At 42.7% G+C, this 26,574-nt stretch overlaps 1 protein-coding gene across 2 annotated transcripts in view; it reads right to left on the bottom strand.

Annotated features, from left to right (window-relative positions):
• Fermt1 (FERM domain containing kindlin 1) overlaps positions 1-26,574 on the bottom strand; it is a 36,660-nt gene that overhangs the window by 6,680 nt on the left and 3,406 nt on the right. Inside the window, exons 2-13 of one of the 2 annotated variants that reach the window (XM_048348819.1) lie at positions 25,775-26,000; positions 22,539-22,772; positions 18,277-18,423; positions 15,834-16,047; positions 14,411-14,513; positions 12,312-12,419; positions 11,524-11,655; positions 8,669-8,718; positions 6,748-6,872; positions 5,247-5,353; positions 3,821-4,042; positions 2,872-2,996 (exon numbers count right to left, since the gene is read on the bottom strand). In XM_048348819.1, the coding sequence (XP_048204776.1) occupies positions 2,872-2,996; positions 3,821-4,042; positions 5,247-5,353; positions 6,748-6,872; positions 8,669-8,718; positions 11,524-11,655; positions 12,312-12,419; positions 14,411-14,513; positions 15,834-16,047; positions 18,277-18,423; positions 22,539-22,772; positions 25,775-25,925 (1,718 nt within the window). In that variant the 5' untranslated portion in view covers positions 25,926-26,000. The remainder of the gene's footprint in view (positions 1-2,871; positions 2,997-3,820; positions 4,043-5,246; positions 5,354-6,747; positions 6,873-8,668; positions 8,719-11,523; positions 11,656-12,311; positions 12,420-14,410; positions 14,514-15,833; positions 16,048-18,276; positions 18,424-22,538; positions 22,773-25,774; positions 26,001-26,574) is intronic. The other variant, XM_048348818.1, reaches the window with a different exon arrangement.

The raw sequence follows: 26,574 nt of genomic DNA, 5'->3' as shown, positions 1-26,574 counted from the left end.
GTGATATACAGAGAGGTTACAGCTATACAGGTCAGGTAGAGTATACAAATTTCTTTTTGGACAATGTCACCTCTTTTCTTCATACTCTTCCAGTTTCCCCCTCCCATCCCACCTACAAGTTGTATAGTTCATTTTCAACATAGTGTCTAGTGAGTACCACTGTTGCATCTGTTTACCCTTTGTCCCTCCATTTCCTGTTACTTTTCTGGAATCATTCTCCTACCTCTTACAATTCCTTCTGTTACCTTAATACTTTAACATGGCAGTAAAGTTAACCCATTTCTTGCCCAATCTGCTCCTCTCCAGGATATGCCAACTCCCCAGGGTGTTCTCCTGCCTCCAGGGAGTTGTGAAGCAGAGATCCAGGTTTCTTGGGGTGAGCAGGACCCTATGCATGGAGGGCTGTTCCTGTCCTGGCTTCTGATTTTAGAAAAGGAAGATTTCCTTTAACCCGATCTGTTGCTGTAGTCTTAAAGCACACACACACACACACACACACACACACACACACACACACACACACGTGTTGGAGGTGGAATTACAGGTGAAAGGAGGTAAAGGGGTAAACAGTCTACAAAGAAGAAGCAGTGAAAAGTAATTGTCCTTAGACTTTTGCAGGGCCCACCCACACGGCATGGTTTATCAGATGTGTGAACTGCCATGATTCCACAGGGCAGGTTTGGAATGCCCACTGAGCATGTGCAGGAGCTAGGGCTCCACAGGTCAGAGAAATGCCCAGGGTCCCCCACCTTGCAGGGACACAGGTCGGCCTGAAGGCTAGGCTGGGTGCTCAAGTGCTCATGTTTTTCCCACTATACATGCTGACTTCAGAGTTCCTAGTAAGGGTGTGCATATGTGTGTGTCCAACACAAGTTCATTCTTCCTCATTGGTGCATGGTGTATGTGTGTGTGTGTGTGTGTGAGATGCTTTTTTGTATTCTAGGCAGACAGTCCTTTTTTTGTGTGTGCTAGGGATTAGTTACATAGTTTAAGGTGACCTTGAACTCATGATCCTCCTGCCTCTGCTTTCTGACTGCTGGGATTTCAGATGGGCACCATCATGACTGACCTCTCCAACTCCTTTGCTAGGATGGATAAAGCAGAAGGAGTTGCTTATTTGGGACAAATGGTGGGGACAGAAAATTAAATGTCATGGTTCAGTGAACAGAAAAGTCTGAATAAAATCTCATGCTAGAAGAGGTAAGAAACAACGAGTTTGGGGGAAGAGCCACAAAAACAGTGAAAAATGGATTTTTGTATAAGCTAATGCTTTAAAGTACAAGCCAATTTTCTAATTTCCGAGAGTGAAATGAGAAAGTGACAGAGTATCTGCAGAATTAAGTGTAAATGTTGCTTTGGCATCAGTCTTCCTTACTGAAAAAAGAAATGTAATTCAATTTATTTATTTTTCGTTGGTCGTGGAGCTCGAACTTGGGAGACTGGGCACTGTCCGTAAGCCTTTTCACTTAGGGCTATCACTCTACCACTTTAAGCCACAGCACCACTTCTGGCTTTCTGATGGTTAATTGGAGATAAGAGTATCACAGACTTTCCTGGCCAGGCTGCCTTTGAGCCACATGACCCTCAGATCTCAACCTCCTGAGTAGCTTGGATTACAGATATAATCTACCAGTGCCTGGCTTGTAATTTGATTTGTAAGTATGCTTATGGTCAATGTTTTGGAAATCAATCATGTCACATGCCGGGGCTGAGACATCAGATCATCAACAAGAATACTAGGTTCAATGCCAAGGTGTTTCCCTGACTAGCAGGTGAACTAGCTAAGTCACTGAAGCTCTTTTTCCTGTATCTCAGTATTCTCATCTGTAAAATACAAGAAGGTGGGGCTAAGAATGTGGCTTAGTGATAGAGTGCTTGCTTAGCATGCGTGAAGCCCTGTGTTTGATTCCTCAGCACCGCATAAACAGAAAAATCCGGAAGTGGCTCTGTGATTCAAGTGGTAGAGTGCTAGCCTTGAGTAACTAGCCTTGAGTAAAAAAAGAAGCCAGGAATAGTGCTCAGGCCCTGAGTCTAAGCCCCAGGACTGGCAAAAAAAAAAAAAAAATACAAGAAGGTAACCGAGGGCCCCCTAAGGGACTTAAGAGCCAGAATTCTTCAAAGGCCACAGGGAAGAAATGAGTCAGCACCCAAAAAAGGCTGGGTGAACATAAAGGTGGGGTTTTTCAGGGCCTCAGTCTGGAGTCGTAAATGTTTTATAGTGCCACACATGCAGGGAGAGGGAAACTGTTATGAAGGATGCCACAGTTTGCATGAAACCAGCAGCTGGCATTTTACCCCTGGTTTTACAAAGGTAGTTAACCAAAAAGAACAAAATCTGCTTTTAAAATATAGTTCCTTTCCCATTGTTAGCTGAATTCAGGGAGTGCTGGTACTTTAGATAGAAGGTATGAAAGACATTTTCTTTTTTTGCCAGTCCTGGGGCTTGAACTCAGGGCCTAAGCACTGTCCTTGGCTTCTTTTTTCTCGAGGCTAGCACTCTACCTCTTGAGCCGCAGTGCCAGATCTGGCCTTTTCTGTTTATGCAGTGCTAAGAAATTGAACCCAGGGCTTTGTGCATGCTAGGCAACCACGCTACGTACGCTAAGCCACATTCCCAGCACAAGACATTTTTTTTAAAAGGCACAGTCCAAAGTGACTGAATCACTTGTGAAAGGACACAATTCTAAAAGAAGAAGAGGCTGACACTTTAGACTGAGAACAAATTAAGCTTCAAGAAAGTCACTTAAAATTGTCATCCTGGCACTTGGAAGGCTGATGCAGGAGAATCACAGGCCAGCCTGGCTAAAAAGTGACACTCTGTCCCAAATATCCTTACCTCCCTCCTCAAAGGAAAATGAACCCTGCAATCACCTGACAAGGTAGTAGGTGAGGCCGAATTCCGGAAGTGATTGCCATGCCTGGATGAACTGCAGCTTCGCTTCAACTAGGGGCATCTGGGCCACGTTCTGGTGAGCTTCCAGGATCCGGGCGGCCAGCTAAGCACAAACAGGAGACATCAGACTCTCCTCAGTGGCTTTTAATCATCACACGAACTCTACATCCCCAAATGAGAACAAGCAGGAAAAAGTTCCATTTCCATTCCATGCTCATTCATTCATTCTCTTTCTCCTCTCTTTTTCTCCACAATGACTGGAGAGTAGGAACAAGTCAGTTAACACATTCACTTGTATAGTTTGTAAACATGGAGAGTGAAGCTGGGTTTTGGTGGTGGTGGCTCACGCCTGTAATCCTAGCTACTCAGGAAGCTGAGACCTGAGGACCGTGGTTGGAAGCCAGCCCAGGCAGAAAAGTCCCTGTGAGACCCTTATCTCCAATCAACCATTCAAAAACTGGAGGTAGAGCTGTGGCTCCAAGGGTTAGAGCATTAGCCTGGAACAAAAGAGCTCAGGGACAGTGCCCAGGCCCTGAGTTCAAGTCCCACAAAAACCAACAATATAAAAGGGGAGTTTGGGTTTCCTCTTTTTGAGGTGTGTGGAACGTTCATGAGGGTAGCCTAACCTTACTTTAGTAAGCTCATGTCTGCAGCTTGTGATCTTCTTTTATGGAAGCCTACGTTAATGTTCAACTTATAGAGACAAAATCATTTTCGTTTTAATTAAAGTCAAAGGGGACTACCATCATGTTCAGACAGCAGTTTAGTCACTCACCTCTCACCAAATTAGCAGTAGTTTTCTACTGGCATCTCCGACCCAGAACATATTCAAATTTCCCTATCAATCCAGTTTTCAAGATTATGGACTTAACTAGCTGGAACACAGATTATCGAGGCAAATAAATGGCCAGGCAGGATTAGCAGTACCTGTTTGGACTTGTATTTTTTGGCACACCGAGGAGACACGAAACACTCTGGGTTCATGTCCATGTTTTCAACATTGGAAGCCATGGGAGCTGAAGAGTTCCTGTTTTTCATCTTCAGAAAGGAAAGGATGTTGAGGACCTCTGGCTGGTAGGAGCTGTCTGCCATGGTTCTGCCCTTTGATGCCAAAATACAGGCAGCCATCCAGCGGGCATATTGATTCTCCTGCAACAAATGGCAGAGGGCACAAATGCAAAGGTCAAGTGTAAAGCCAACTTTCTGTTAACTCTAGAATAGGGCTTGGGCTCTATAACACAAATCCAGAGACTTCCAAGCTAGGAAAGATGTTCAGTGTTGTACTGAGTTTCTAGATGCTAAGGGGCTAGAGAAGAGCAATGTCATCTTTGATCTATTTTGTTCAGAAAACTTTGCATTTAAAAATAACACAAGTGGGGAGGCAGGGGAAAAATGAAGGAGGAGGTAACAAGTTGAACAAAAAAATATACTCACTGCCTTACATATGAAACTGTAATCCCTCTGTGCTTCACTTTGACAATAAAGGGGGAAAGGAAAAAGAAAATGTGGGGGGAAAAATAACACAAGGATGCTAGGCACCAGTGGCTCATGTCTGTAATCCTAGCTACTCAGGAAGCTGAGATCTGAGACCTGTAGTTCAAGGCCAGCCTAGGCAGAAAAGTCTGTAAAACTTTGATCTCCAAGTAACCTGCAAAAAGCCAAAGTGAAGGTGTAGCTCAAATGGTAGAACACCAGTCTTGAGTGGAAAATCTCAGGGAGGCCCCGAGTTCAAGCCCTAGTATGAGAACAACAGCAACAACAACAAGACTCAAGGATACAAAGGAGAACCATTGAACACAAGTAAAACCCCAAATTACCAGACAGCTTCCTAAATATACATTTCCATTTTTATCTTATCTCTGATTTCTTTAACAAAAGGAAAGAATGAAAATGATTTGTTCATTTTCTACATTATGCATTTGCGAACTTTAAGGTATCAGTCAGGGCTGTGACAGGATCTGACCCAGTGAGTCACAGTCTCTACAATTCTACCATGGTGTTTGTGCTCACTTTTTTTACTCTAGGTCTGAGATCCAGACTTGAACTTTGTACCTGCCTGATCACTGGCTGCAGCTCTACCAACTGAGCCATGCCTCCAACCCCTCTGTGCTCACTTTTTCTTTTTTTGGCCAGTCCTGGGCCTTGGCCTCAGGGCCTGAGCACTGTCCCTGGCTTCTTTTTTGCTCAAAGCTAGCACTCTACCACTTGAGCCACAGCGCCACTTTTGGCCGTTTTCTATATATGTGGTACTGAGGAATCGAACCCAGGGCTTCATGTATTCGAGGCAAGCACTCTTGCCACTAGGCCATATTCTCAGCCTGAGAGTTTTAACAAAAATTATCATTTTACTTACATGTTCACATCTCAAATACATTTCATTCATGCCATCAGCCACAGGGATTAATAACTTTATTCCAAATCTTCTCCCAGCTACGTTCACATCAGGCACAACTTCACAGCCTGAAAGACAAAAGGCAGGACAAACCTGGGTTCTGAGGAGACTGTTATAATAAATGTCAGGCATGAATCTAAAAGACTTTGAATATAAACCCTTCAGATTTAGTTCTCTTCTGAAAAATGGTGGAATGCATAATAACATCAGCTAGAGGAAAACAAAGTAAAATAGGAACAATTAATGTGAATAAAGAAAAATGACTTTCTCTGAGCCAAGTACTAACCAGGTCCAACCCTACTTGGGTTCCCAAATCAGCAGAAATTGGGTGTAGTCAAGGTTAGTATGGCTATAGCCTAAAAAAAACAAACAAATTTTGTTTACAATTTCCTTAGAGTTAAAAAAGATCAACTGAATTCATTTTTCAGGCTGTTAGAAGCTGTTCTAATAAATCCTGATTGTCATGCTAGAAGGTAATACTGATTGCTTAAATATTTCAATTAACAGTGACACCAATATGGTTATAGTCACTTTCAGAGATTAGAATAGGTACTCAAGTGGCACTGAATTCATGAAGCTATTCTCAAATTTAATTATCAATCAATTAATTAAGCCTCCATGCATGCTCAGCACACATTCTACTGCTGAGCTTACTACCAGCCCAGATATACCTGGTTCTGAATTCAGAAAGTGCTTCAGGACCTTACAACATCATGAGCTACACTTATAGACACCAACTGCTGGGAGCTCGTAGCTCACGCCTGTAATCCTAGCTACTCAGGAGGCTGAGATCTGAGGGCCACAATTTGAAGCCAATTGGGGAAGAAAAGTCCCCATGAGACTCCTATCTCCAACAAACTGCTCAACAAAGCTGGAAGTGGCACTGTGGCTCAAGTGACAAAGCACTAGAGATCTGAGCACAAAGAGGCTCAGGGATAGAGCCCAGGCCCTGAGTTCAAGCCCCAGCACTGGGGGTGGGCAGAGGGGGAACCAATCACCACAGCTTCATAGACTCTGGACATACTGGGAAAGAAAGGACAGCAAAGCCAAGTGCCAGTGGCTCAGCCTATAATCCAGCTACTCAGGTGGCTGAGATCTGAGGATGGAGACAGAGACTCTTATCCAATTAACTAGCAAAAAGCTAGAAGGAAGTGGCAGAGCATCATCTGTCAGTGAAAAAGTTGAGCAAGACAGCACAAAGTCTTGAGTTCAAGCCCCAGTATTGGAGCACATGTGTGCATACGCGCACACACGTGTGAACACACACGTAGCATTGCACAGATAATCACATTTACTAGACCACATCCAAGGTTCTCACTTCATGAAGAAAAGGAGCTGCCATCTGAGAAGTAGTGGTATACAAAGACTACAAAGTAAATATCACTTCATATTTTTAGGAATCTTGCTTCAGTCTATTTGCCAAGTTATGACACAGCCCCCATGAGATGCAGAATGCTCTTACCTCTAAGGTTTAGTTTTTCTATTGGTTCTCCATATTCAACTTCCTTACTTTTAAAGTATGCTATAGATGTATCCTTAAAGACAAACCAGTATTGCTTGAAAGCTTTTAATAATAGCTTCTTGGGTCTGCAAATTAAAATACAATAAACAGTAAGGTGCTAAGTCCTACTATCCAGAACTGCAGAACACATTATAAAATTTGACATTAAGGTGCTATCCAGGCCTTGTGGATATTCATTATTAAAAAAAAAACAACACAATAATACAACCACAGTGTTAACACTCTTCTGTAGAGCATCGGTAACAGTCTTTGCTTAGCTAAAAATGTATTGTTGCCAGCATAAAAATTAGGGAGAATGTGGTCATATTAAAACAAACACGTACCCCCCCTGAAAACTCCAATGCATTACAGGAGACTATTACACTAAATTGTAAAATAAATTTGAAGAACATTGAATGGAATTGATGTTGCCAGGAATCAGAAAGCTTCTGTACTAAAATAGTATTTATCCTGTTCAGAACTGTAATTAGTATAATTCTTTGGAAAATATCTGAAGGCTTGAAACTATAACAAAAAGATATAGATAACAAGGTCTTGGTTTATTTCTAGGCATGTAAGACTTTCTCTCTAACATTAGGAATGAAATCCTCCTTTAAGATGTCTTTAGGAGTATCCCCAAATCTCAGATTCCTTCTGTGTCCTTGCAGGCTGGAAGCCTGTCTCCCAGATGACTTCCAATTCATCCATAAAGCAAATAATTATTAACCAATAATGACTGCTCTATTCTGAGCTCCAGAGGTTGGGCAGGTGGTGTGGGGGAAGCAAAGATGTTGGCTGGCTGGGAAATGATTTACTGAACAAAGGACTGTCTTCTATCCTTACAGAGCTCACAGTTTAAAGAGAGAAGCACACAGAATAAGGAGACTTCAACAGAACGTGGCAAAGCCTGTAAGAAGGGGTGTGGGAGTTCTCTGAAGGGGTAGCATTTAAACTGAGAATGAAGGATGAGGTAGGAATTTCTTGGAAGGACAGGAAAAAGTCCTTTTAGAAGGTGGTGATTGTGCCTGGTGAGAGCAGGGTGTGTCAGCACTGGGCACCTTATTGGAGGAGCTGAGTTAAACATTTCTTAAAGACCTTCCTTGGGCTGTGCCCTGTGTAGTCTTGGAGATGGGGGAGGGGGAGTTTGTGTGGCTGCAGTATTTCCATGAGTGGAGAACAATAGCAACAAGAAAAGCAAAAAGAATGGGGCTTTTGAATGCCTTGCAGAAAAGCTGGACTTTATTTTATAGAAGGAGAGTTCAAAGTCTCTGAACTGAAAAGTCTCAGAACTGAAAGGAAATTTAAGAGATGGCTGAGACTCAAACATTCAAACCCCAGCAGGTGCGCATTAGGACTTGGGTACCTGCATGCAAACAAGCTTTCCCAAGCCGACTCCCCATGCCAGTAATACTGGCCTAGACCAGGAATTCTCATACTCAAAAAGGACATACTTTTTTTTTTCCTCTGCTGTTACTAGAGGTTGAACTCAGGGCCTGGGTTCTGTCCCTTAGCTTTTTTTCACTCAAGGCTGGCACTTGTGCCAACCAGGCACCATATTAGGCTTCAAATGCATCATTTTATCTAGTCTTCCCAAAGAAGTCAAATGATTAAATGGTATATTCTCATCTTACAGATCAGGAAATTGAGGCTTGGAGACACAAAAATACTACCCAAGGTCACCTGGCTGGTGTGTGTGTGTGTGTGTGTGTGTGTGTGTGTGTGTGTGTTGGAGGAGGATTCACATTGTCTGTCTTACGCTGAAGTTCACAGTGTTACCATTGAACCACAAACTTGCCTAATGAATATGCAATCATGGCCAATACTGGTCTCTTTGTGTAATGTTTGTATGAGGAACTCTTGTTTCTCTTTAAAGATTACTTACCTAAATAACTTCAGATTATCTGCAAGTATAGGGATAACAGTAATGTGCTCCTAAGGGGGGGAAAAAAGCATTTAGTAAAAAGAAAGTTCATAGACAGGCCCGATTACCAATACGGTAGCCGCTTGCTATATGTATTTTTGCAATTGGTTGGTTTTTTTTGGGGGGAGGAACGGGGTGGCAAGGAGTTTGACCTAGGCACTGTTCCTTAGCATTTTCAGTGAAGGCTAGTGCTCTACCACTTGAGCCACAGTTCTACTTCCAGCTTTTTAGGTGGTTAATTGAGATAGAAGTCTTAGGGAGTTTCCTGCCTGGGCTGGCTTTGAACTGTGACCCTTAGATTTTAGACTCTCGAGTAGCCAGCCTTATAGGTATGAGTCCCTAGCCCCCAGCTTAGTCTTGCCATTGTAGAAACTTCAAATAAATAAAACGAGAACCTCAGTTCCTTAGTCACACTGGTCACATTTCCAGTAGTCCTCTTTGGGGGAGGTTGTATATTGTAGGTTCCTGGATCACTGGGGTGGGCTGGGAAGGAATGGGGACACAGGAGTTCCTGTGTAGCTTATAAAGTTTTGTTTCTTGATTTTGGATGGTAACTTAGGTGATAATTTAATGCTGCTTAGTTCACTTGTACCTTTACATATTTTTTTTTCATTTTTCTGTATGTGTCATATAGGCTCATACCTGTAATCCTAGCTACTCAGGAGGCTGAGATCTGAGGATTAGGGTTCAAACCCAGCCAGGGCAGGAATGTTCATGAGACCCTTCTCTCCAACTGATCACAGAAAAGGCCAGAAATGTAGCTGCTGCAAGTGGCAGAGCACTGGCCTTGAGCAAAACAAACTCAGGGACAGTGTCCAGGCTCTGAGTTAAAGCCCCAGAATGAATGCCTAAGAAAACAAAAACAAAAACACAAAAACTGACCAATAACCTCTGTCTCTACCATTCAAGCAGAAAGTCTGAATTTAAAATGATGACTTTTGTGCACACACAAAATCCTTCATTAAAAAAAAATGTAACCAGCCGTATCTAGGTCACTGGTTAAACCGTACAGGAGCCTGCAGGGTTCAAAGTACATTCTGTGAAAGGAGAATAGGCTGGTGCTTGTGTTCAAACTGAGAAGTCTATTGTTCAACAGCACGTTAAAAAGATTGAAGGAAGAAGGCGGAACTTTCCATTTATAACAAGAAGGATCCATTTCTTGCTGTATTTACTTAGTGGTTGGAGTAGCTGCAATTTCCTGGGGCTGGTGGCTGTGATAACTGTGAGACAGGGCTCTCTGCACTATGTCTCCATAGACTCTTGGCATTTAGCTTGGATCAAATATTTGTTCTTTCATGAAACCAATTTCCTATTTTAAGGCATTTAATGACAAGAGAACCTGCAGTGAACACAGAAGAATGTAGTGACTTGTTCTTATCTCTCAGCACTGTTTGGATCCAGTTATGATGGACCAATCTCTCAGATTAAATTTGACTAGACTAATAATTACACCTACCATAGATGAAAGACTAGAGTGTCACTCAATGAATGACTCAAACAGGAGGGGAATTCCAACTTCTCAAGCTGCTGTTCTGCCATATTTCATGGATAAGAAGCAAAGGGTGATCAGGGCTCTGTGTGTGTGTGTGTGTGTGTGTGTGTGTGTGTGTGTGTGTGTGTGTGTGTGGTATTTGGGCTAGAACCTAGGATCTTGTGCATGCTAGTCAGTCACTCTTACCATACTTGGGTCACATCATCACCCTCTTGATCCCCAAGTTTTCCCTTTAAAATTTTTATTTCTTTTTTGAGAGTACTGGGCTGGCTCTCAAACTTTCCATCTAGTACTGCTTCCTCCTGAGTAGCATGCATTATTACACTTGGCTCGATCAACCAGTTAATTTCTTTATATTCTACTGGAGGGTTTTTGTTTATCTATTTCCTGAAGCCAGAAAGAGTTCAGGAATGCTGAACTGTAATGCCCTAGAAAAAGGTCCCCACTTCTATCAACCTTGCTCAGTGGAAATCTATGACCAGGTAAACAGGCTTTCTCTTTCTCTGTTCATAGGGTACCCCATGTCACAGACAAGAGAGTTGTTTCTAGATGTAAGGAACCAGGCCCAAGTCTTATGCTAGTGAAGTGGAGATCATAGCAGTCTTTCCCACAGTACCATGCCAACTTGTCCCCAGGAAGAAATGAAATACAAAAAGTATTGTTAGGGTTAGGGCTGGGACTCAAGAGGGAGAGAGCTATCCTAGCAAGTGTGAGGCCCTGCGTTCAAATACCAGTACCGCCCCGAACAGACAAACAAGCAAGCAAACACCCTCAAAGTGCTGTTATTAGACGTGATGAAAGTATCTTACAGTCCCTTGTTGAGCTAACCTGAGGAGTTCTAAGCTTAAGCCTGTCACATGAAGATCCTATTTTCTCTGTTCCAAATCAGATGAAATAGGCCCTCCCTCCCTCCCTCCCTCCCTCCCTCCCTTCCTCCCTCCCTCCCTCCCTCCCTCCCTCCCTCCCTTCCTCCCTCCCTTCTTTCTTTTTTTCCCTTGGCTGGTCCTGAGGCTTGAACTCAAGACCTGGGTGCTGTCCCTGAGCCTCTATGTGCTCAAGGCTAGGGCTCTACCATTTGAGCCACAGCACCACTTCTGGCTTTTCTGGAGTAGTTTATTGGAAATATGAGTCTCATGGACTTTCCTGCCTGGGCTGGCTTCGAACTGAAATTTTCAGAGCTCAGCCTCCTCAGTAGCTAGGATTACAGGTGTGAGTCACCAGCTCCCAGCTTATAGCCTCTTATTTCTAATTTCACAAAGCTCATCTATATTTATCCATCAGTCAGAAAAAAGGCTCCATTCTCAGTGAACAGGAGAATTCATACCAGAGTGGTGGTTGCTTTTCCACCTTCAAGGGTCACTTCCAAATTAGACAGTGCTGCTTCAACTTCGTCAACCTCAGGCTGGTGTACACAATCTGGGATGTCAGCAGACAAGGACAGCTTGCTGATGTGGTACTAAAATCACAGGATATTTAAGAAACATTACCACCACAAACAAGTCCATAAGCCATTTGTTCTTCTTTGGAGAGAGGTCCCTGGGATCCTTAACATTTCCTGAAAGGAGGCCCTTTGCCTATGGCAAGACAATGACATTTTCATCTGACCCACTTGGCCCACAAAATCTTTACTTAGTCATATTCACAGTTGCCTCATCACTGATTGTACCTGTGGCAGGGAAATGATAAGAACTGTGAGACAGTTGGGCATTGCTGGCATAGCCCATTGCTGGCTGAGATCTGAGAACCATGGTTTGAAGCCAGCCTGGGCAGAAAAGTCTGTGAAATTCTTATCTCCATTTAGCCACCAAAAAATCTGGAAGTGGAGCTTTAGCTCAAGAGGTACAGTGCTAGCCTTAAGCTAAAAAGCTCAGGGATAGCACCTAGGCCATGAAAGTTCAAACCCCAGGGCTCACACACACAGATACACAGAATTGCACAACAGATACCTTACCTAGGATTTGCACCTGTGCAGATCAGTATTTTCAATTTAAATGTATTCTCCATGTGTCCATTAATTTCAGCAAAGAAGCAAATAGCATGAGGAACACAATACTTTGATCAGCACAAACTTGGTTTGTCTTTGGCAGAGGAAAGGTTGTAGAGTTCCCATACCTGTAGCGCTGCAAAGATCATCATTTCCTCCTCGGTGCAGTCAATTTCTTCCAGGAGAACTGCCCACCTGGCTTGTTCATAGAGCTGGTTTATCCGGACAGCATCATACTAGACAAAGAAATAGTGTGAGTGTGTGTATGTGTGTGTGAGCGTGTGCATGCGTGTGTGTCTCTGTGTGTGTGTTGGGTATATTTATATTCCACAACAACAAGATTCTAGAACTCTCCAGGCCATTTTCTGTGAACCAAGTGCACTATATTTCAGTTTAGAAAGTTGGGTGAACACCTTATCTTTTCACTGCCCTAGTGAATGCCACTTCTTCATTCAGAACAAACTTTCCTCAAGTATTTTCCAGAATTTCTTCAAAGGGGCAAGCTGACCCTTCCCAGTACTTCTGATGCTGCGGCGTAAGAAGGACACATGCAGAAATGAGTGGTGATTCACGAGATGGGAATCACGAGACTCATAGGAAAGTCTCTCTTTGTTTTGTTTTGGACTTTGCTGGTGCCATGGCTCAGCTTTTTCCAAAATGGATTGTAAACGAATACAAGAACAGGTACAACATCACCCTTCCTGGTGGCTCCAAACTGGAAACAATCCAACATCCCTCACTCTGCTGGCAGATGAGTAAAAAAGTGTGGCCCTGGCACACAATGGGGTGCTACTTGACAAGAAAAGAGAAGATGCCTCTGACATAGACAAGAACACAGAGCTTCCTTGGTGAAGACTTCAGACGCAAAGGATGATGACAGGCTGTAGGGGTCATCTGCAGGAAATTTCTAGAAGAGGCAAACTTTGAGACAGAAGGCAGACTGGTTGGTGCTGGTTGGGTAGCATGTTGGTTGACTAGCCAAAAACAGGTTTGAAGGAATTATTTTGAAACTTGTCATTCTATTGTATATGCATTTATTAAAATGACTGTATTTTACATTTACAGTGGTACATAAATTATAGGTCAAACAAGACTGGACAGCTGAAAATACCTCACGTGTGCTGTTCATGAAACTAGGTGTGGTGGTACATATTTAGAGGGCTGAGGTGGTAGGATCTCTTGAATCTTTGAGACAGAGAGAGAAAGGAACAAGAAAGAAGAGAAGGAGAGGAGGAGGATGGAGAAGGAGGGGAAAAGAAGAGGAGAGGGAGAGAAAGAGGAGAGAAGAGAGGGAGGAAAGGAGTTCATATTGACTGTTTATTTTTTAATAATAATGTAGTATGGATATAACATAACATATTTAACCAGGTCCCTTCTGATGGACGTTTAGGGGGTTTCCAATCGTTTCCTGCAACATGTAACAACTTTCTTTGTGAATGTATTTTTGGGGTACTGAGGACTGAACTCAGGGCTTTGCACTTGCTAGGCAAGCACTCTTCCACTACGCTAAATCCCAACTCCTAGAAACAGAATTCTGATGGAGATTGCTATATTGCCTTGCATTAAGGCCAGTGTAATTTGTATTTTGACTTACAATCAATGTATGAGAACAGCCACCAAATCTTATTTTATTCCATTCTTTAAAGAATGTATATTACTATATCTATTTTGAAAAAGGTTTTAGTTGCTAAACTTCAGTATCACTGTTTCATTTTGTGGTCCTATGTATTTCAGTTTATGAATTTTGAAAACATCAGTGTCTTGCTGTTTGGGTTCCCAGCACGCAGTTTAATTCTTGGTACAGTCACTCAATATATATTCATTCTACACACACACACACACACACACACACACACACACACACACACACACACCACGAGAGAGTAAGAAATACTGCTGTGGATAAGAAAAGAATTCTGACTGAAGGTTGGCAAAGCAAGATTCATGGACAAGTGTACTGTAGTAAATGGAGAAGATCAACATACACAAAGTCAGGGCTGGGACAATGCAATGTGGTTGTCCTGGCCATTCATAGAACCCTTCACTCTGTTTATATTTTCTCCCACAGGATACATGCCATGCTTCACACTGAGCACAAAGACCCAGGAAATCACTCAAGTTAACACCAATTTTGATAAGCAGATGACTCAGTTTTACATACAGTTCTCTGTATCCACCTTCAGAAAGAGATAGAGGGGGAAAAAAACCAGAAGTAAAAGTTTCTTACTTTAGGATTCAAGTCGAAGAAAGTGTAGTATTTAAATCGTAGCAGCAGTGGCTCATCGTCCTGGATGCCTTGTTCCATCAGGGAGCGCGAGGAATCCAGCCAACTAGAGAATCACACCATGGGGTTTAATAGCCAGCCAGTCAGGTCTTATAGAAGCCCATTATGTTGTGTTATAGATTGCATTATATATTTATATATATAATATAAAAATATAATATATGAATATTTATATATTATGTATATATTTTCATCCATCCATCCATCCATCCATCCATCATCCATCATATCTTTCTGTCTGTCTATCCAGCCATCCTTGAACAAAGGCAGAGTAAGCAATATCAAAACTAGTAAGCACACAATAATACTTTATGTTGTCATCTTATTTTATAGCATTTAAGGTTAAAATGAACAAGACATAGAATAGAATATATAGAATATGTAATTATAGAAGGTTACAATGAAATGGAATAATAAAAAAGTAGAATATTCTCAGGTGGGGGACACAGCTCAGTGGTAGAACACTTGTTTCACATGTGCAAGGCTGTAGTTTGGTCCCCAGCAACATAAAAATGAATTAAATAATAGACAAATGAAATCACATAATAAATGGTCTTTAGAAAACAATAATATTAAAAAAAATCTTTCTTTTTGTGTAAGTGGTACCGAGGAATTGAACCCAAGACCTCATGCATACTAAGCAAGCAGTCAATCACTAAGCCACATCCCCAGAAAGCAATATGAATTCTCATTGACATATTAAAGTAATCAACTAAAGGAAAGAAAGAACCACAGAATGTTGTTATTATCTCAGGATTTTTTTTTTTTTGTATCATTATATATTATAGGATGGCCTGAAACTTGAAATCCTCCTGCTTTGGCCTCCTATGTGCTGGGATTACAAGTGTGTGTTATGTCTGGTTTTAGTTCCACATTTAAATTGAAATATCCCCATGTGGCTAGTGGGTCTTTCACTGAATGCTGCAATTTTAGAATTCAGATATACACACTAGGTAATGGTGAGGGGTAGAGACTAAAAGTCAATAACAAAATGATAAAGAGATGGCTGTAGCATAATACCATGGAATAAAAATGGCTTGAAGCTGGGAGCTGGTGGCTTATGCCTGTAATCCTAGATACTCAGGAGGCTGAGATCTGAGGATCGTGGTTCAAAGCCAGACTGGGCAGGAAGGTCCATGAGACTTTTATGTGCAAATAACCAGCAAAATGCACATGGCTCCATTCAGGTTCTTTCTTTTTGGGAACAAGAATGACCAAGATGTAACACACATCCTAATTATAAGTCAGCTATGGTTTTTGCTAACGAAGCTCAATCTCCAGGTCTATTAACTTAAACATTAAACAGTCCCCCATCTCTGAGACAACTCTCTATGTCAGACAGAAGCAAAATGGAGTCCATCCTTACCCTGCATTCAGCTTGGCTTTATCAACCAGAGTCCGGGGCTGGTACCTGTCAGCCAGTTCTTCCTGTGACTGAAGAGGCTGGCTGAATGCCAGGATGTGGCAGTTTTGCTCCGCCAAGGGGCTATCACTGAACCAAGTCATGGTGGATGACACCGGTGTCCCATTGATGGGGTCATAGGTGGGAGTCATGGTTTTACTGTACAAGCCAGGACTTACTGCAAGTAAAGGGATACTCTGAGATTTGTAATGCTACAATATGGATATTAATATTTAGTGTATGAATATTAAAGTGATAGTTTTTATTTATTTATTTATTTTTTGGCCAGTCCTGGGCCTTGGACTCAGGGCCTGAGCACTGTCCCTGGCTTCTTTTTGCTCAAGGCTAGCACTCTGCCACTTGAGTCACAGCACCACTTCTGGCCATTTTCTGTATATGTGGTGCTGAGGAATCGAACCCAGGTCTTCATGTATATGAGGCAAGCGCTCTTGCCACTAGGCTATATCCCCAATCCCGTGATAGTAATTATTTTAAGGCTGGTACTAGGGCTTGAACTGGGGCTTTGTGCTCTTACTTGGCTTTTTTCACTCAAGGCTGGCACCCTACCACTTGAACCATACTTCCATTTCCATAGAGTAAGAATCTTTATGTGTGTGGGGAAGCACATTCCTCACAGTAAAATGAATTTTGACTTTAAATTTACTTTTTAGAATATCCATAGTAGTGAGGATGATGAGAAGTTAGTTATACACAAGTAGAGATCTTGTCTGTATTTGCAATCTGTAGAGCCTTCTAAATCTCAATGCCGATAGATGTTGAAGACCATTCTCCCCCCAACCATGTCAAGTTCTCTTACTTCAGCAGAAGTCTGGGCACTGCCAGAACACTGGGGATCTGGCACAGAGCAGCTGCCCAAGGCTGCAGGCAGCTCCTTAAGCAAAGAGCAGCACTTGCCAATGTTGAGACTTCAGTAGGCATATTATCTGGCCCTAGTTTGTTTAAAGTACAAAGACCTCTTTTATTCTTTACATTGGAATATACTATGCAGGAAGAAAGTACATGATGTAAGAAAGCCCCAGTGTTGCAAGCAAGTGGGCCTTCATTATTTTGATATAAAAAAGGAAGATATGTAGGTCTTCAGAAGTTTTAGCTGAGCACCACTTACAGGCCCAGTGAGAAAGTGAATTGAAGAATCACGTCAAGACTGAATTACAGCTAAGTGCTTGTGGTTTATACCTATAGTCTTCACTATGCAGGAGGCTGAGATCTGAGGAACATGGTTCAAAGCCAGCCTGGGCAGGAAAGTCCACGAGACTCTTATCTCCAATAGAATACCAAAAAGCCAGCAGTGGAGCTGTGGCTCAAGTGGTGGAGTGCTTAGTCTTGAGCAAAAAAAAAAAAAAAAAGAAAAAGCTCAGAGGTTTGGGATTTAGTGGAAGAGCACTTGTCTGGCAAGTGCAACACCCTTAGTTTGGTCCTCAGCTCTGAAAAAAAAAAAAAAAAGCTCAGGGACAGTGTCCTGGCCCTAGGATCAGCATTAAAAAAAGAGAGAGAGAAAGAGAATCACAAAGAGAGATGTAAGTACACTTGAAAGATCCAACCCATCTATTTTCTAAATACAACTGTTTTATCACCAATCCATAGCCAATTTGGCTAAAATTTTGCATTCATCAGCAACATAAGATATGCAATTAAAATCATGATTTATGAAGCATACCTGTTCAATATAAGTCTGAAGTAAACTTGTTATTTGTAAACCAAACCAGATGTTCCTTGCCCAACTCACTAGTCCTACAACTTGTATATGTGTATGTGTGTCTGAGAGAGAGAGAGAGAGAGAGAGAGAGAGAGAGAGAGAGAGAGAGAGAGAGAGAGAGAGAGAAAGAGAGAGACAGAAAGAGAGAGAGAGATTCCCTCAAGGCTAGAGCTCTATCACTTGAGCCACAGCTCTACTTCTGGCTTTTTGGTGGTTATTTGGATAAAAGTCTCATTGACTTTCCTGCCTGGGCTGGCTTTGAACTGCAATTCTCAGATCTCAACCTCCTGAATAGCTAGGATTACAGGTAGGAGCCATCAGTGTCCAGCTCCAGTCCTGCAATTTTATTATCCTTTTTTTTTTTTTTTGTCAGTTGTGGGGCTTGAACTCAGGGCCCAGGTGCTGTCCCTGAGCTTCTTTGTGCTCAAGGCTAGCAGTGTTCTACTACTAGAGCCACAGCACCATTTCTGGGTTTTGAAAGGTTAATTGGACATAAGAGTTTCATGGGGACTATTCTGACTGGGCTGGCTTTGAACCATGATCCTCAGATCTCAGCCTCTTGAGTAGCTAGGATTACAGCCATGAACTACTGGTGCCTGGCATTTTGTTATTCTTTTGATGGCCAGAGGGAGGGGTAATTTTTCTTCTTGTGTTTTGATCTACATTCACAAATCAAAATGACAATATTACCTGGTGAACCAGAACTTGTTGAAGAACTGTCCAAGTTGAGAACATCTTCAATAATGGGTTCCTTGCTATTTTTGAATTTTTTCTTTTTTTTCTTAAAATAGTCTTCAGAAGGCTTCAACAAGGAGAGTTCTTCTGGTCGTCTAATATCTAAAAGTAAAACAACCAATAACAAAAATTAAAAAGAGAAGAAAAATAAAAAGTAGAAGAAAATTCCACAAAATGTTATTTCCCTAGATTAAACAGATGAATCCATTAAATAAAAAGAAGAAAAAGAGGGGCTGGGAATATGGCCTAGTGGCAAGAGTGCTTGCCTCATATACATGAAGCCCTGGTTTGATTCCCCAGCACCACATATATAGAAAATGGCCAGAAGTGGTGCTGTGGCTCAAGTGGCAGAGTGCCAGCCTTGAGCAAAAAGAAGCCAGGGACAGTGCTCAGGCCCTGAGTCCAAGGCCCAGGACTGGCAACAAACAAACAAACAAACAAAAAAAGAAGAAGAAGAAGGAGGAGGAGGAGGAAGAGGAGGAGGAAATAAGAAGAAGGAAAGAAAATTCTTTTTGAGGCCTAGAGTCCTTTTCCCGAGACCTGTTGTCTCAGGAAGCTCCTGAAAGGTAAAGGAAGAAACTATTTGTGTCCCTCTTTGAAGAAACAAGGAGAACAGAGATCTTTGTGGAGGGAGGGGAGGCAAACAGTGGATGAAGACAGAAGCTAGTTCAAGTTCAAGTTCAAATGCTTGCAAGAGAAGGGATAGCAGAAGTAATGCTCCCTCATGTGCTCATCCCTACCTTAAACCACTTAGCATTTCATTGTTCTAGCATCACCTATCTAACACCAATTTTTATTTCCTTTCCTTTTCCCTCATTTCACTCTTTTCTTTCTCCCTCTCTTGCTGCTTAAAAAACAAAACAAAACAAGAAACAACCTCCCCCTACCTCTAAACCCCCAGCCTCCAACTAACCATAAAGGACTCTCCATTCTGCTTTGTGGATCATACATCCTTCAAGTCTTTACCTTCCACATCTCTAGGCAATTTTTGTTGTTGTTGACAATACAGGGATTTTTAACTCAGGGCCTTGGCACTGTCCTAACTTTCTCTGCTGAAGGCTAGCTACAATTCTACCATGTAAGCCACATTTCCACTTTCCAGATTTTTTTTTTCTTGGTGGTTAATTGGATATAAGAGTTTCATGGATTTTTCTGCCAGGCCAGGCTTCAAACTTTGATCCTCAGATCTCAGTCTCCTGAGTAGCTAAGATTATGGGTGTGAGATACCAGCACTGGGCCCAACAGCTCTTCCCACTTGTAGGGCAGACAGCCTCATGGTATAGCCCTCCCTTCTGCTGCTCAGACCTCATGACTCCCAATGGCTTTGAGGGCCTCCAACATTCACCTCATCAGGGTCTGCTTTTAGCGAAACCAAACTATGCTAATCAGTTTATGCAATATATGAGTTACTGCTCAGAACTGCTGATGGCCATTAACAGTACTGACTGCTCATAATTCCAGGTAAAAGCCCAGGAATGTGGCTGCTTTGTCACCTCTGGGCAGCTTTTCTAGAAGTTTACATACTGATTTCACTCATTCAATCAGGTCACACACCGCTAAGGGCGGAGACCGACTAGCAGTGCGGCTTGACTTTCCCTTCATAGTCTGTTAAGGAATAAAACAATTCCAGTGTAAGAAGTAAACATAAATCAGGCTTGGTGGCTCAAACCTGTAATCCTAGCTATCTGGGAGACTGAGAGGAGAGGAGGATTATGGTTTGAGGCCAGCATAGGGAAAAAGTTTGTAAGACCCTCATCTCAACCAATAAAAAAAATAAAAAACAAAAAAACTGAGTATAGTCCTCTCATCCTATCCTTTGTGTAAAAGAGGGACGAAAGTCTAAGCAGGACTGAGCAAAAGTGAGATTCTATCTATAACCCCCCCTCCAAAAAAAAACCAACACCCCCAAAACAAACCCCAAACAAAACACAGCAGAAAGGACTGGGGGCATAGCTCAAGGGATAGAGTGCCTGCCCAACAAGTGCAAGGCAAATTTAAGAATTAGATGTAAAATAACAAAACAACAACAAAAAACGCTTGTTATCTCCTAGTAGCACAAGATCTGTGCTTGGGAAATTTGTTCTCCTAGGGAAATTCTATTCTGATAAATTTGATTTAGCTTCAATTGGTCAGATATAAAAAAAAAATCCATGATGAGAAATGTCAAGGAGTGGCTGGGCATAGTGGCTCACACCCTTAGTACTTAGAATTTTGAGTTTAAGGCCAGATTTGGCTACGTATAGTGAGTATGCCGGCTGTCTGGACTACTGATCCTGAAACAGATAGACAGACAAGCAGGTAAGTAGGCAGGCAGACAGATGGACAGATAGATAGACAGACATGCTCACAGGAGCCCTTAAAACAACTCCTAGTATCTAATCAGCCCAAGAACCCAGCATGTCTACTGCTGTGTGCATAGTTCTGGTTCACTGTGGGTGTGGAACAGAATTGCATGCTTTGTTTTCAAATCTTCTGTAGAATGCCACTGAAAGCCGCTGTGTCTTTGTGCTTGGCCTTTGCCTGCTGTGCATTGGGGACCCAATTACAACAACTGCGTTCTGCAATGACGGGCTTCATCCTTTGTTTTACTCAATAGTTATTGGGCAACTGGTGTGGGCCACACATTGTGTGGAAGGTCAGGACCCCAGGTGTCAGGAAGCAGGTCTGCTCCTATCCTATCTCCTGTTACCAAACCATATCTCCTCCCTTTATTGTCCTATTCTTTTTTTTTTTTGGTGGTACTAGGGTTTGAACACAGGGCCTCGTGCTTGTCAGTCAGGTGCTCTACCCCTTGAGCCAGGCTCCCAGCCCTTTTAGCTTTAGTTATTTTATTGCATAGGATCTCCTGCTTATGCCTCAGCTGGCTTGATTACAATCCTATTTACACTTCCCGCATAGGTGGATAGGTAGGTACTACCACACACAGTGTTCAATTGGTTTAGGTGGGTTTTGTAATGTTTTTGTAGGGCTGGCTGCAACCAGTGACTCTACAGGTCTGAAGCTCAGTGCTCAGCTAAACACTACATTCTTTTCTTATGCACCTTTGTGGGTTTCTTTATCTGTGTCTGCTAGCATGGGAGCTCCACAAGGGTGGGGATTTCAGTGGTGTTTACCAGTAAGCCTCCTCAGCATTCACCATACCACCTGCCACACACTAGGTGCTCAGTCAATACTTGCTGAGTGACAGAATGAGATGTTTTTAGGGTTTAACCAGGAGAGAGGTTATTGAATGATAATGTCTTCAAATGTTGACTTTGGCCCTTGGTACCAAAGAAGATACATACAGGTCCAAAAAGTTTAAAATCAGATCATGATCTTGGCACAAGATCTTCTCCTTTTATGATGTCTCACAAACAAACTAAGTTGGAACACTGTTGTCCTGATGACTGCTGACTTAGGGGATATCTTAGGGGGTACCAACCCATAAAGAACTAAGCTTCCAGTTCCAATTAAATGCACCAGGCACTTGTGGAAACAGACTAATTTACTAGAATTGGGTGTGAGCAAGGTAATTAAGATGTAGAAACACGGCCATCTCAAAGGCAGTAGAGAGGGGGCTGGGAATGTCACTTAGTGGTAGAGTGTTTGCCTAGCATGCATGAAGCCCTGGGTTCAATTCCTCAGCATCACATACACAGAAAAAGCCAGAAGTGGTGCTGTGGCTCAAGTGGTAGAGTGCTAACCTTGAGCAAAAGGAAGCCAGGGACAGACAGTGTCTCAGGCCCTGAGACCAAGCTCCAGGACTGGCAAAAAACAAAACAAAACACACTACTCCTATGGGGATGAAGGAGTTAACAACCCCCACCTTTGTTGTTTTCCTTAAGTAAGAATGATACAAATATATATGAAGACATGAATTGAGGGAAAGATCCAAATTTAAATGGTTGTATTTACAAATGTCTTTTGAAATAGTCTTCAGCTTATTAGGAATGAATCTGTCCTCTGCCATTAAGGTTTTATTTGTGCTGGTACTGGGGCTTGAACTCAGGGCCTCACAATCTCACTTGGCTTTTATGGGTCTTTCTTTGCTCAAGGCTGGCTTCTCTACCAGCTGAGCCACACCTCAGCTTCCAGTAAATGAAGTTTCATGTAGGTTTACTCTGATTTACTGGGCTTGGATGTGTGCCTCCTCCTGAAGCAGGCAAAAATACACACATCATTGTCCTGTTTTCTTTTGGCGACAGTCTCTGGGGCTCTGGGTCCCTCTGGGTACTCACTCAGGGCTTTGCAGATGTCACCCACAGCCTTGAATACCACGGCAGAGAAACTGATCCGAAGCCTCACGGTCTTCATGTTGGGCAGGCGGAGGCGGAGCATCTTATGCTGTGGGGTGAAGAGAAGCCTGGCATCTGCCTGTACGCCATACTTATCCAGAGGCCAGTGGGTCCTCAGGAGCCAGCACTTCTTCTGTTCCCACCAAAGAGCAAAGTCTGACCAGTCTTGGGCTATGTCTGCAAAACCAAAGGAAAACCCATGTGGCGGACAGGAAGCTGAGCGTGGAGGGTCTGGGCAGGTCAGAGTCTGTGTGATGGCATGCAAAACCTGAAATGAACACTGGGTCCTCAGCTACCACCTCCCTACAGAGGTAAAGGCTCAGCCAACCCTGGCTCCTCTTCAGTGTCTCCAAGGCAAGGTGTGAGAAAATTGAGTCTGAACCTTGCATTGTTTATAAACAACTGTGTGTGTGTATGTGTATGTGTGTGTGTGTGTGTGTGTGTGTGTGTGTGTGTGTGTGTGTATGTGTGTGTTACTGGGGCTTGAACTCAGGGCAGGGCACTGTCCCTTTGTCTTTCCACTCAAGGCTAGTGTTCTACCATTTGAGCCACAGATCCACTTGAAGCTATTGGGTGGTTAATTGGAGATAAGAGCCTCATAGACTTTTCTGCCCATGCTAGCTTCAAATCTCTATCCTATAAGCTAGGAGTAGCTAGGATTTCAAGTGTGATCCTTCAGCACCTGGCTAGAACACAAATGTTGTTCATGATGAATGTGCAAGTTCTTTTTCCTTTTTTTTTTTTTTTTGGCCAGTCCTGGGCCTTGGACTCAGGGCCTGAGCACTGTCCCTGGCTTCTTCCCACTCAAGGCTAGCACTCTGCCACTTGAGCCACAGCGCCGCTTCTGGCCGTTTTCTGTATATGTGGTACTGGGGAATCGAACCTAGGGCCTCGTGTATCCGAGGCAGGCACTCTTGCCACTAGGCTATATCCCCAGCCCCATCAAGTTCTTTTTCCTAAAAATCTCTCGGTGCCACTGTCCTTTCTGTGAAGGCCAAAAGCATTGGGCTTTGTTTAATCCATCTCTATGGGGGGCCTCAGTGGCCCCAAGTGTCCACACAGAGACATTCCACTTTCCCTGTCACGTTCAATTCTAGTGATATCTGAGTGGAAGCATGCCTATGGCCTTAGAAGCCTGGAGAGTGGTCACTCTTAGTAACCACAATAACAAAAATACCCAGTAGAAAGGCCCACAGACAATGTGGACAATGATTGTCTATAGGATCTGAAGACGGAGATGACTCAAAATGCCATCGAGGAATAAACGGATACACTACATCAGGGTCATACAAGAGAATATGATACTGCAATGAAATGAAAGGATTCCAAACTATGTGCAAGAATCTGGGTAAATCTCTCAGGCATCATGTTGAGCGAAAGAAAGCATATGGGCAAGAGTGTACCCTGTATAATTCCCACTTACAAGAAGTCCAGAACCAAGCCACTGGTGTTAGAGAGCAGGAGAGTGGTCACCCTTGGGCCCATGGTGACTGGGTGGGGCTAGGGAAGGGGAGCAATTTTTTGATCTTCGTGATGATTACATGACCAACAACTCACTGAACCGGGCCCTTTTGATCAGTGTGCTTTTCTGTATGCAAATCACATTGCAGAAAGACTTGTAAAATAGATTTTATCTCTGTAAAAATGCAAAGCCATATCCCAGGTCTTAAATAAAAGTTCAAAGAAATACAGAGAAAATAAAACATTCTTAAATGTTAAGTCCATCAGGGTGACTTGAAGGCTTCTCTTTGCTTAGACAAGGACAGTAGCACATAATCATAGGACAATTGTCTTCTTGGGAACATTTCTACGTTATAAAATGCATTAGCAGAGCTAGGCAGCACCAGTGGCTCATGCCTGTAGTCTTAGCTACTCAGAAGCCTGAGATCTGAGGACATGGGTTCAGAGCTAGCTAGACAGGAAAGCCTGTGAGACTCTGATCTCTTAATAAATCACAGAGAATGCCAGAAGTAGCGCTGTGACTCAAATGGTAGAGCACTAGTCTTGAGCAAAAAGTTGCTCAGGGTCAGTGCCCAGGCTCAGAGTTTGAGCCTCAGGACTGGGGGTGGGGGTGGAGGGGAAAAGCATTAGCAGGGAGACAGCAAGGGAAAGGAAGGGGTGATATCGTCCAAAAAGAAATGTACTCTTTAACTAACTTATGTAACTGTAATTCCTCTGTAAATCACCTTTACCACAACAGTAAAAATTTAAATAAAAATAAAACACAAGGCATCTAGCCCTAAAAAAATGCATTAGCAGATGATTATTAGCACCGAATAGCCAAGTATTAACAGCAGTCACCATGTTTGGCTAGACTAAAAAGAATGGACTAATGGAATCCACACAAAAATGTTCATGAAAGATAATTGTTTCTACATATTCTACTATTTGTTAGAGCTGAAAATAAATGTGGCAACATGACCACAATAAGTCTAATTCCACGCCACCTAAAATCACATGACATGTTATCAGTGGACTGGGTCATGTGGAAATACAGTACCATACGTACATATGTACTTGGGAGATATAGTATGCCAGAAAAAACTCAAAGTTACTTTTCCTTTTCTTTTTCTGTTTTTGAGACAGGATGTAGCCCAGCCCAGGCTGGCTTTGAACTTGGGATTCTCCTGTCTCAGCCTCCACAGTCCTGAGATCACTGGTATATATATCACCATGCCTAGTTTAAGACTCAGTTTTGACAAAGGTTGTTGGGTTTGGTTGCAAGCTCTTAGCTTGGTGAGGGGGCTTATAATCTCAGCTACTCAGGAAGCTGAGATTTGAGAATTGTGTTTCAAAACCATCTCAGGCAGAAAAACCTGTGAGATTCTTATCTCCAAGTAAAAAGCAAAAACCCAGAGCAAATAGTCTTGAGCAGAGAGCTCAAGGAACAGCACCCAAGCTCTGAGTTCAAGCCCCAGTACAGGCAGACAGATAATGTGAATCCTAGCTCCAACACACACACACACACACACACACACACACGCACACGTGTGTGCGTACCATCCCATTCTCCATTCTCTTCCTGAAAAGACCAGGGGGGAGGTATGTAGGGAAGAAGAGTAAACTCCCTGGGCCATTGTAAGGCAGGTGATGAGAAACACCTGCGTGCTCAGGCAGCCTTGGCCAGCCAGGTAGCAGAGTTATATATACATAACAGCTACTTGGAAGCGGAAACTCACTGATCTGCTCCACCAACTTGAGCATCACTCCCCCAATGTGCAGGTCTCCTGACACTCTCAGCGTGACCTCTGTCTGCTCCTCTTCATTTGGGTGGTCAACTCGGACCACAAGCTCCCAGGAGGCAGAGGTAAAGTCACCGGACTCTAGCATTGTGGCGAAGGCAGGCGTCTTTTGGGGTTGGGATTGGGAACGTGTGAAGAAAATTAGACTGGGCCAGTAGATCCTGCAGGACAAAACATACTTTTGTTTTTATTTTTCATTTTGAGTTTCCTCTTCCAACAAACTCTGCCAGATTCCTCATGCTTAGGTATCAAGTTCAGCAAGCTAAACTATAAAGACAAAAAGCCTTGTGAAACTAGTCTCGAACCATGTGGATGTATGTATTTTATCTTTCCATTCAGCACCTTCCATACAGGACCACTTGACTGTAAGTGTTCTTTGTCTTCTGGGCACAGCCATATTCACTTTCCCTTTCTACTGGCCATTCCAGGTCTTCTCTGAATTATTCTAACGAAAGGCAATAAACTCTGGCAGTGATACATTAAAATTCCATCAACTTTATGGAGATATGACTTCTGTATAATAAAAATACACAGGTTTTAAATGTACCTAGTTCAATGAATTTTGTTACATGTAAATAATACCACAACAAAGTTGATTTTAGCCATGGGCTGGTGGCTCATGCCTGTAATCTTAACTACTCAGGAGGTTGAGATCAGAGGCTTGAGGTATAGAGCCAGCTCGGGCAGACAAATCCGAAAGACTCTTATCTCCAATTAACCAGCAAAAAAAAATAGAA

The sequence above is a fragment of the Perognathus longimembris genome, chromosome 6 (assembly GCF_023159225.1).
Source record: "Perognathus longimembris pacificus isolate PPM17 chromosome 6, ASM2315922v1, whole genome shotgun sequence".
In the NCBI taxonomy this organism is placed as follows: domain Eukaryota; kingdom Metazoa; phylum Chordata; class Mammalia; order Rodentia; family Heteromyidae; genus Perognathus; species Perognathus longimembris.
The sequence above is the reverse complement of the archived record's forward strand: the minus strand, read 5'-3'. Positions and strand labels throughout refer to the sequence as shown.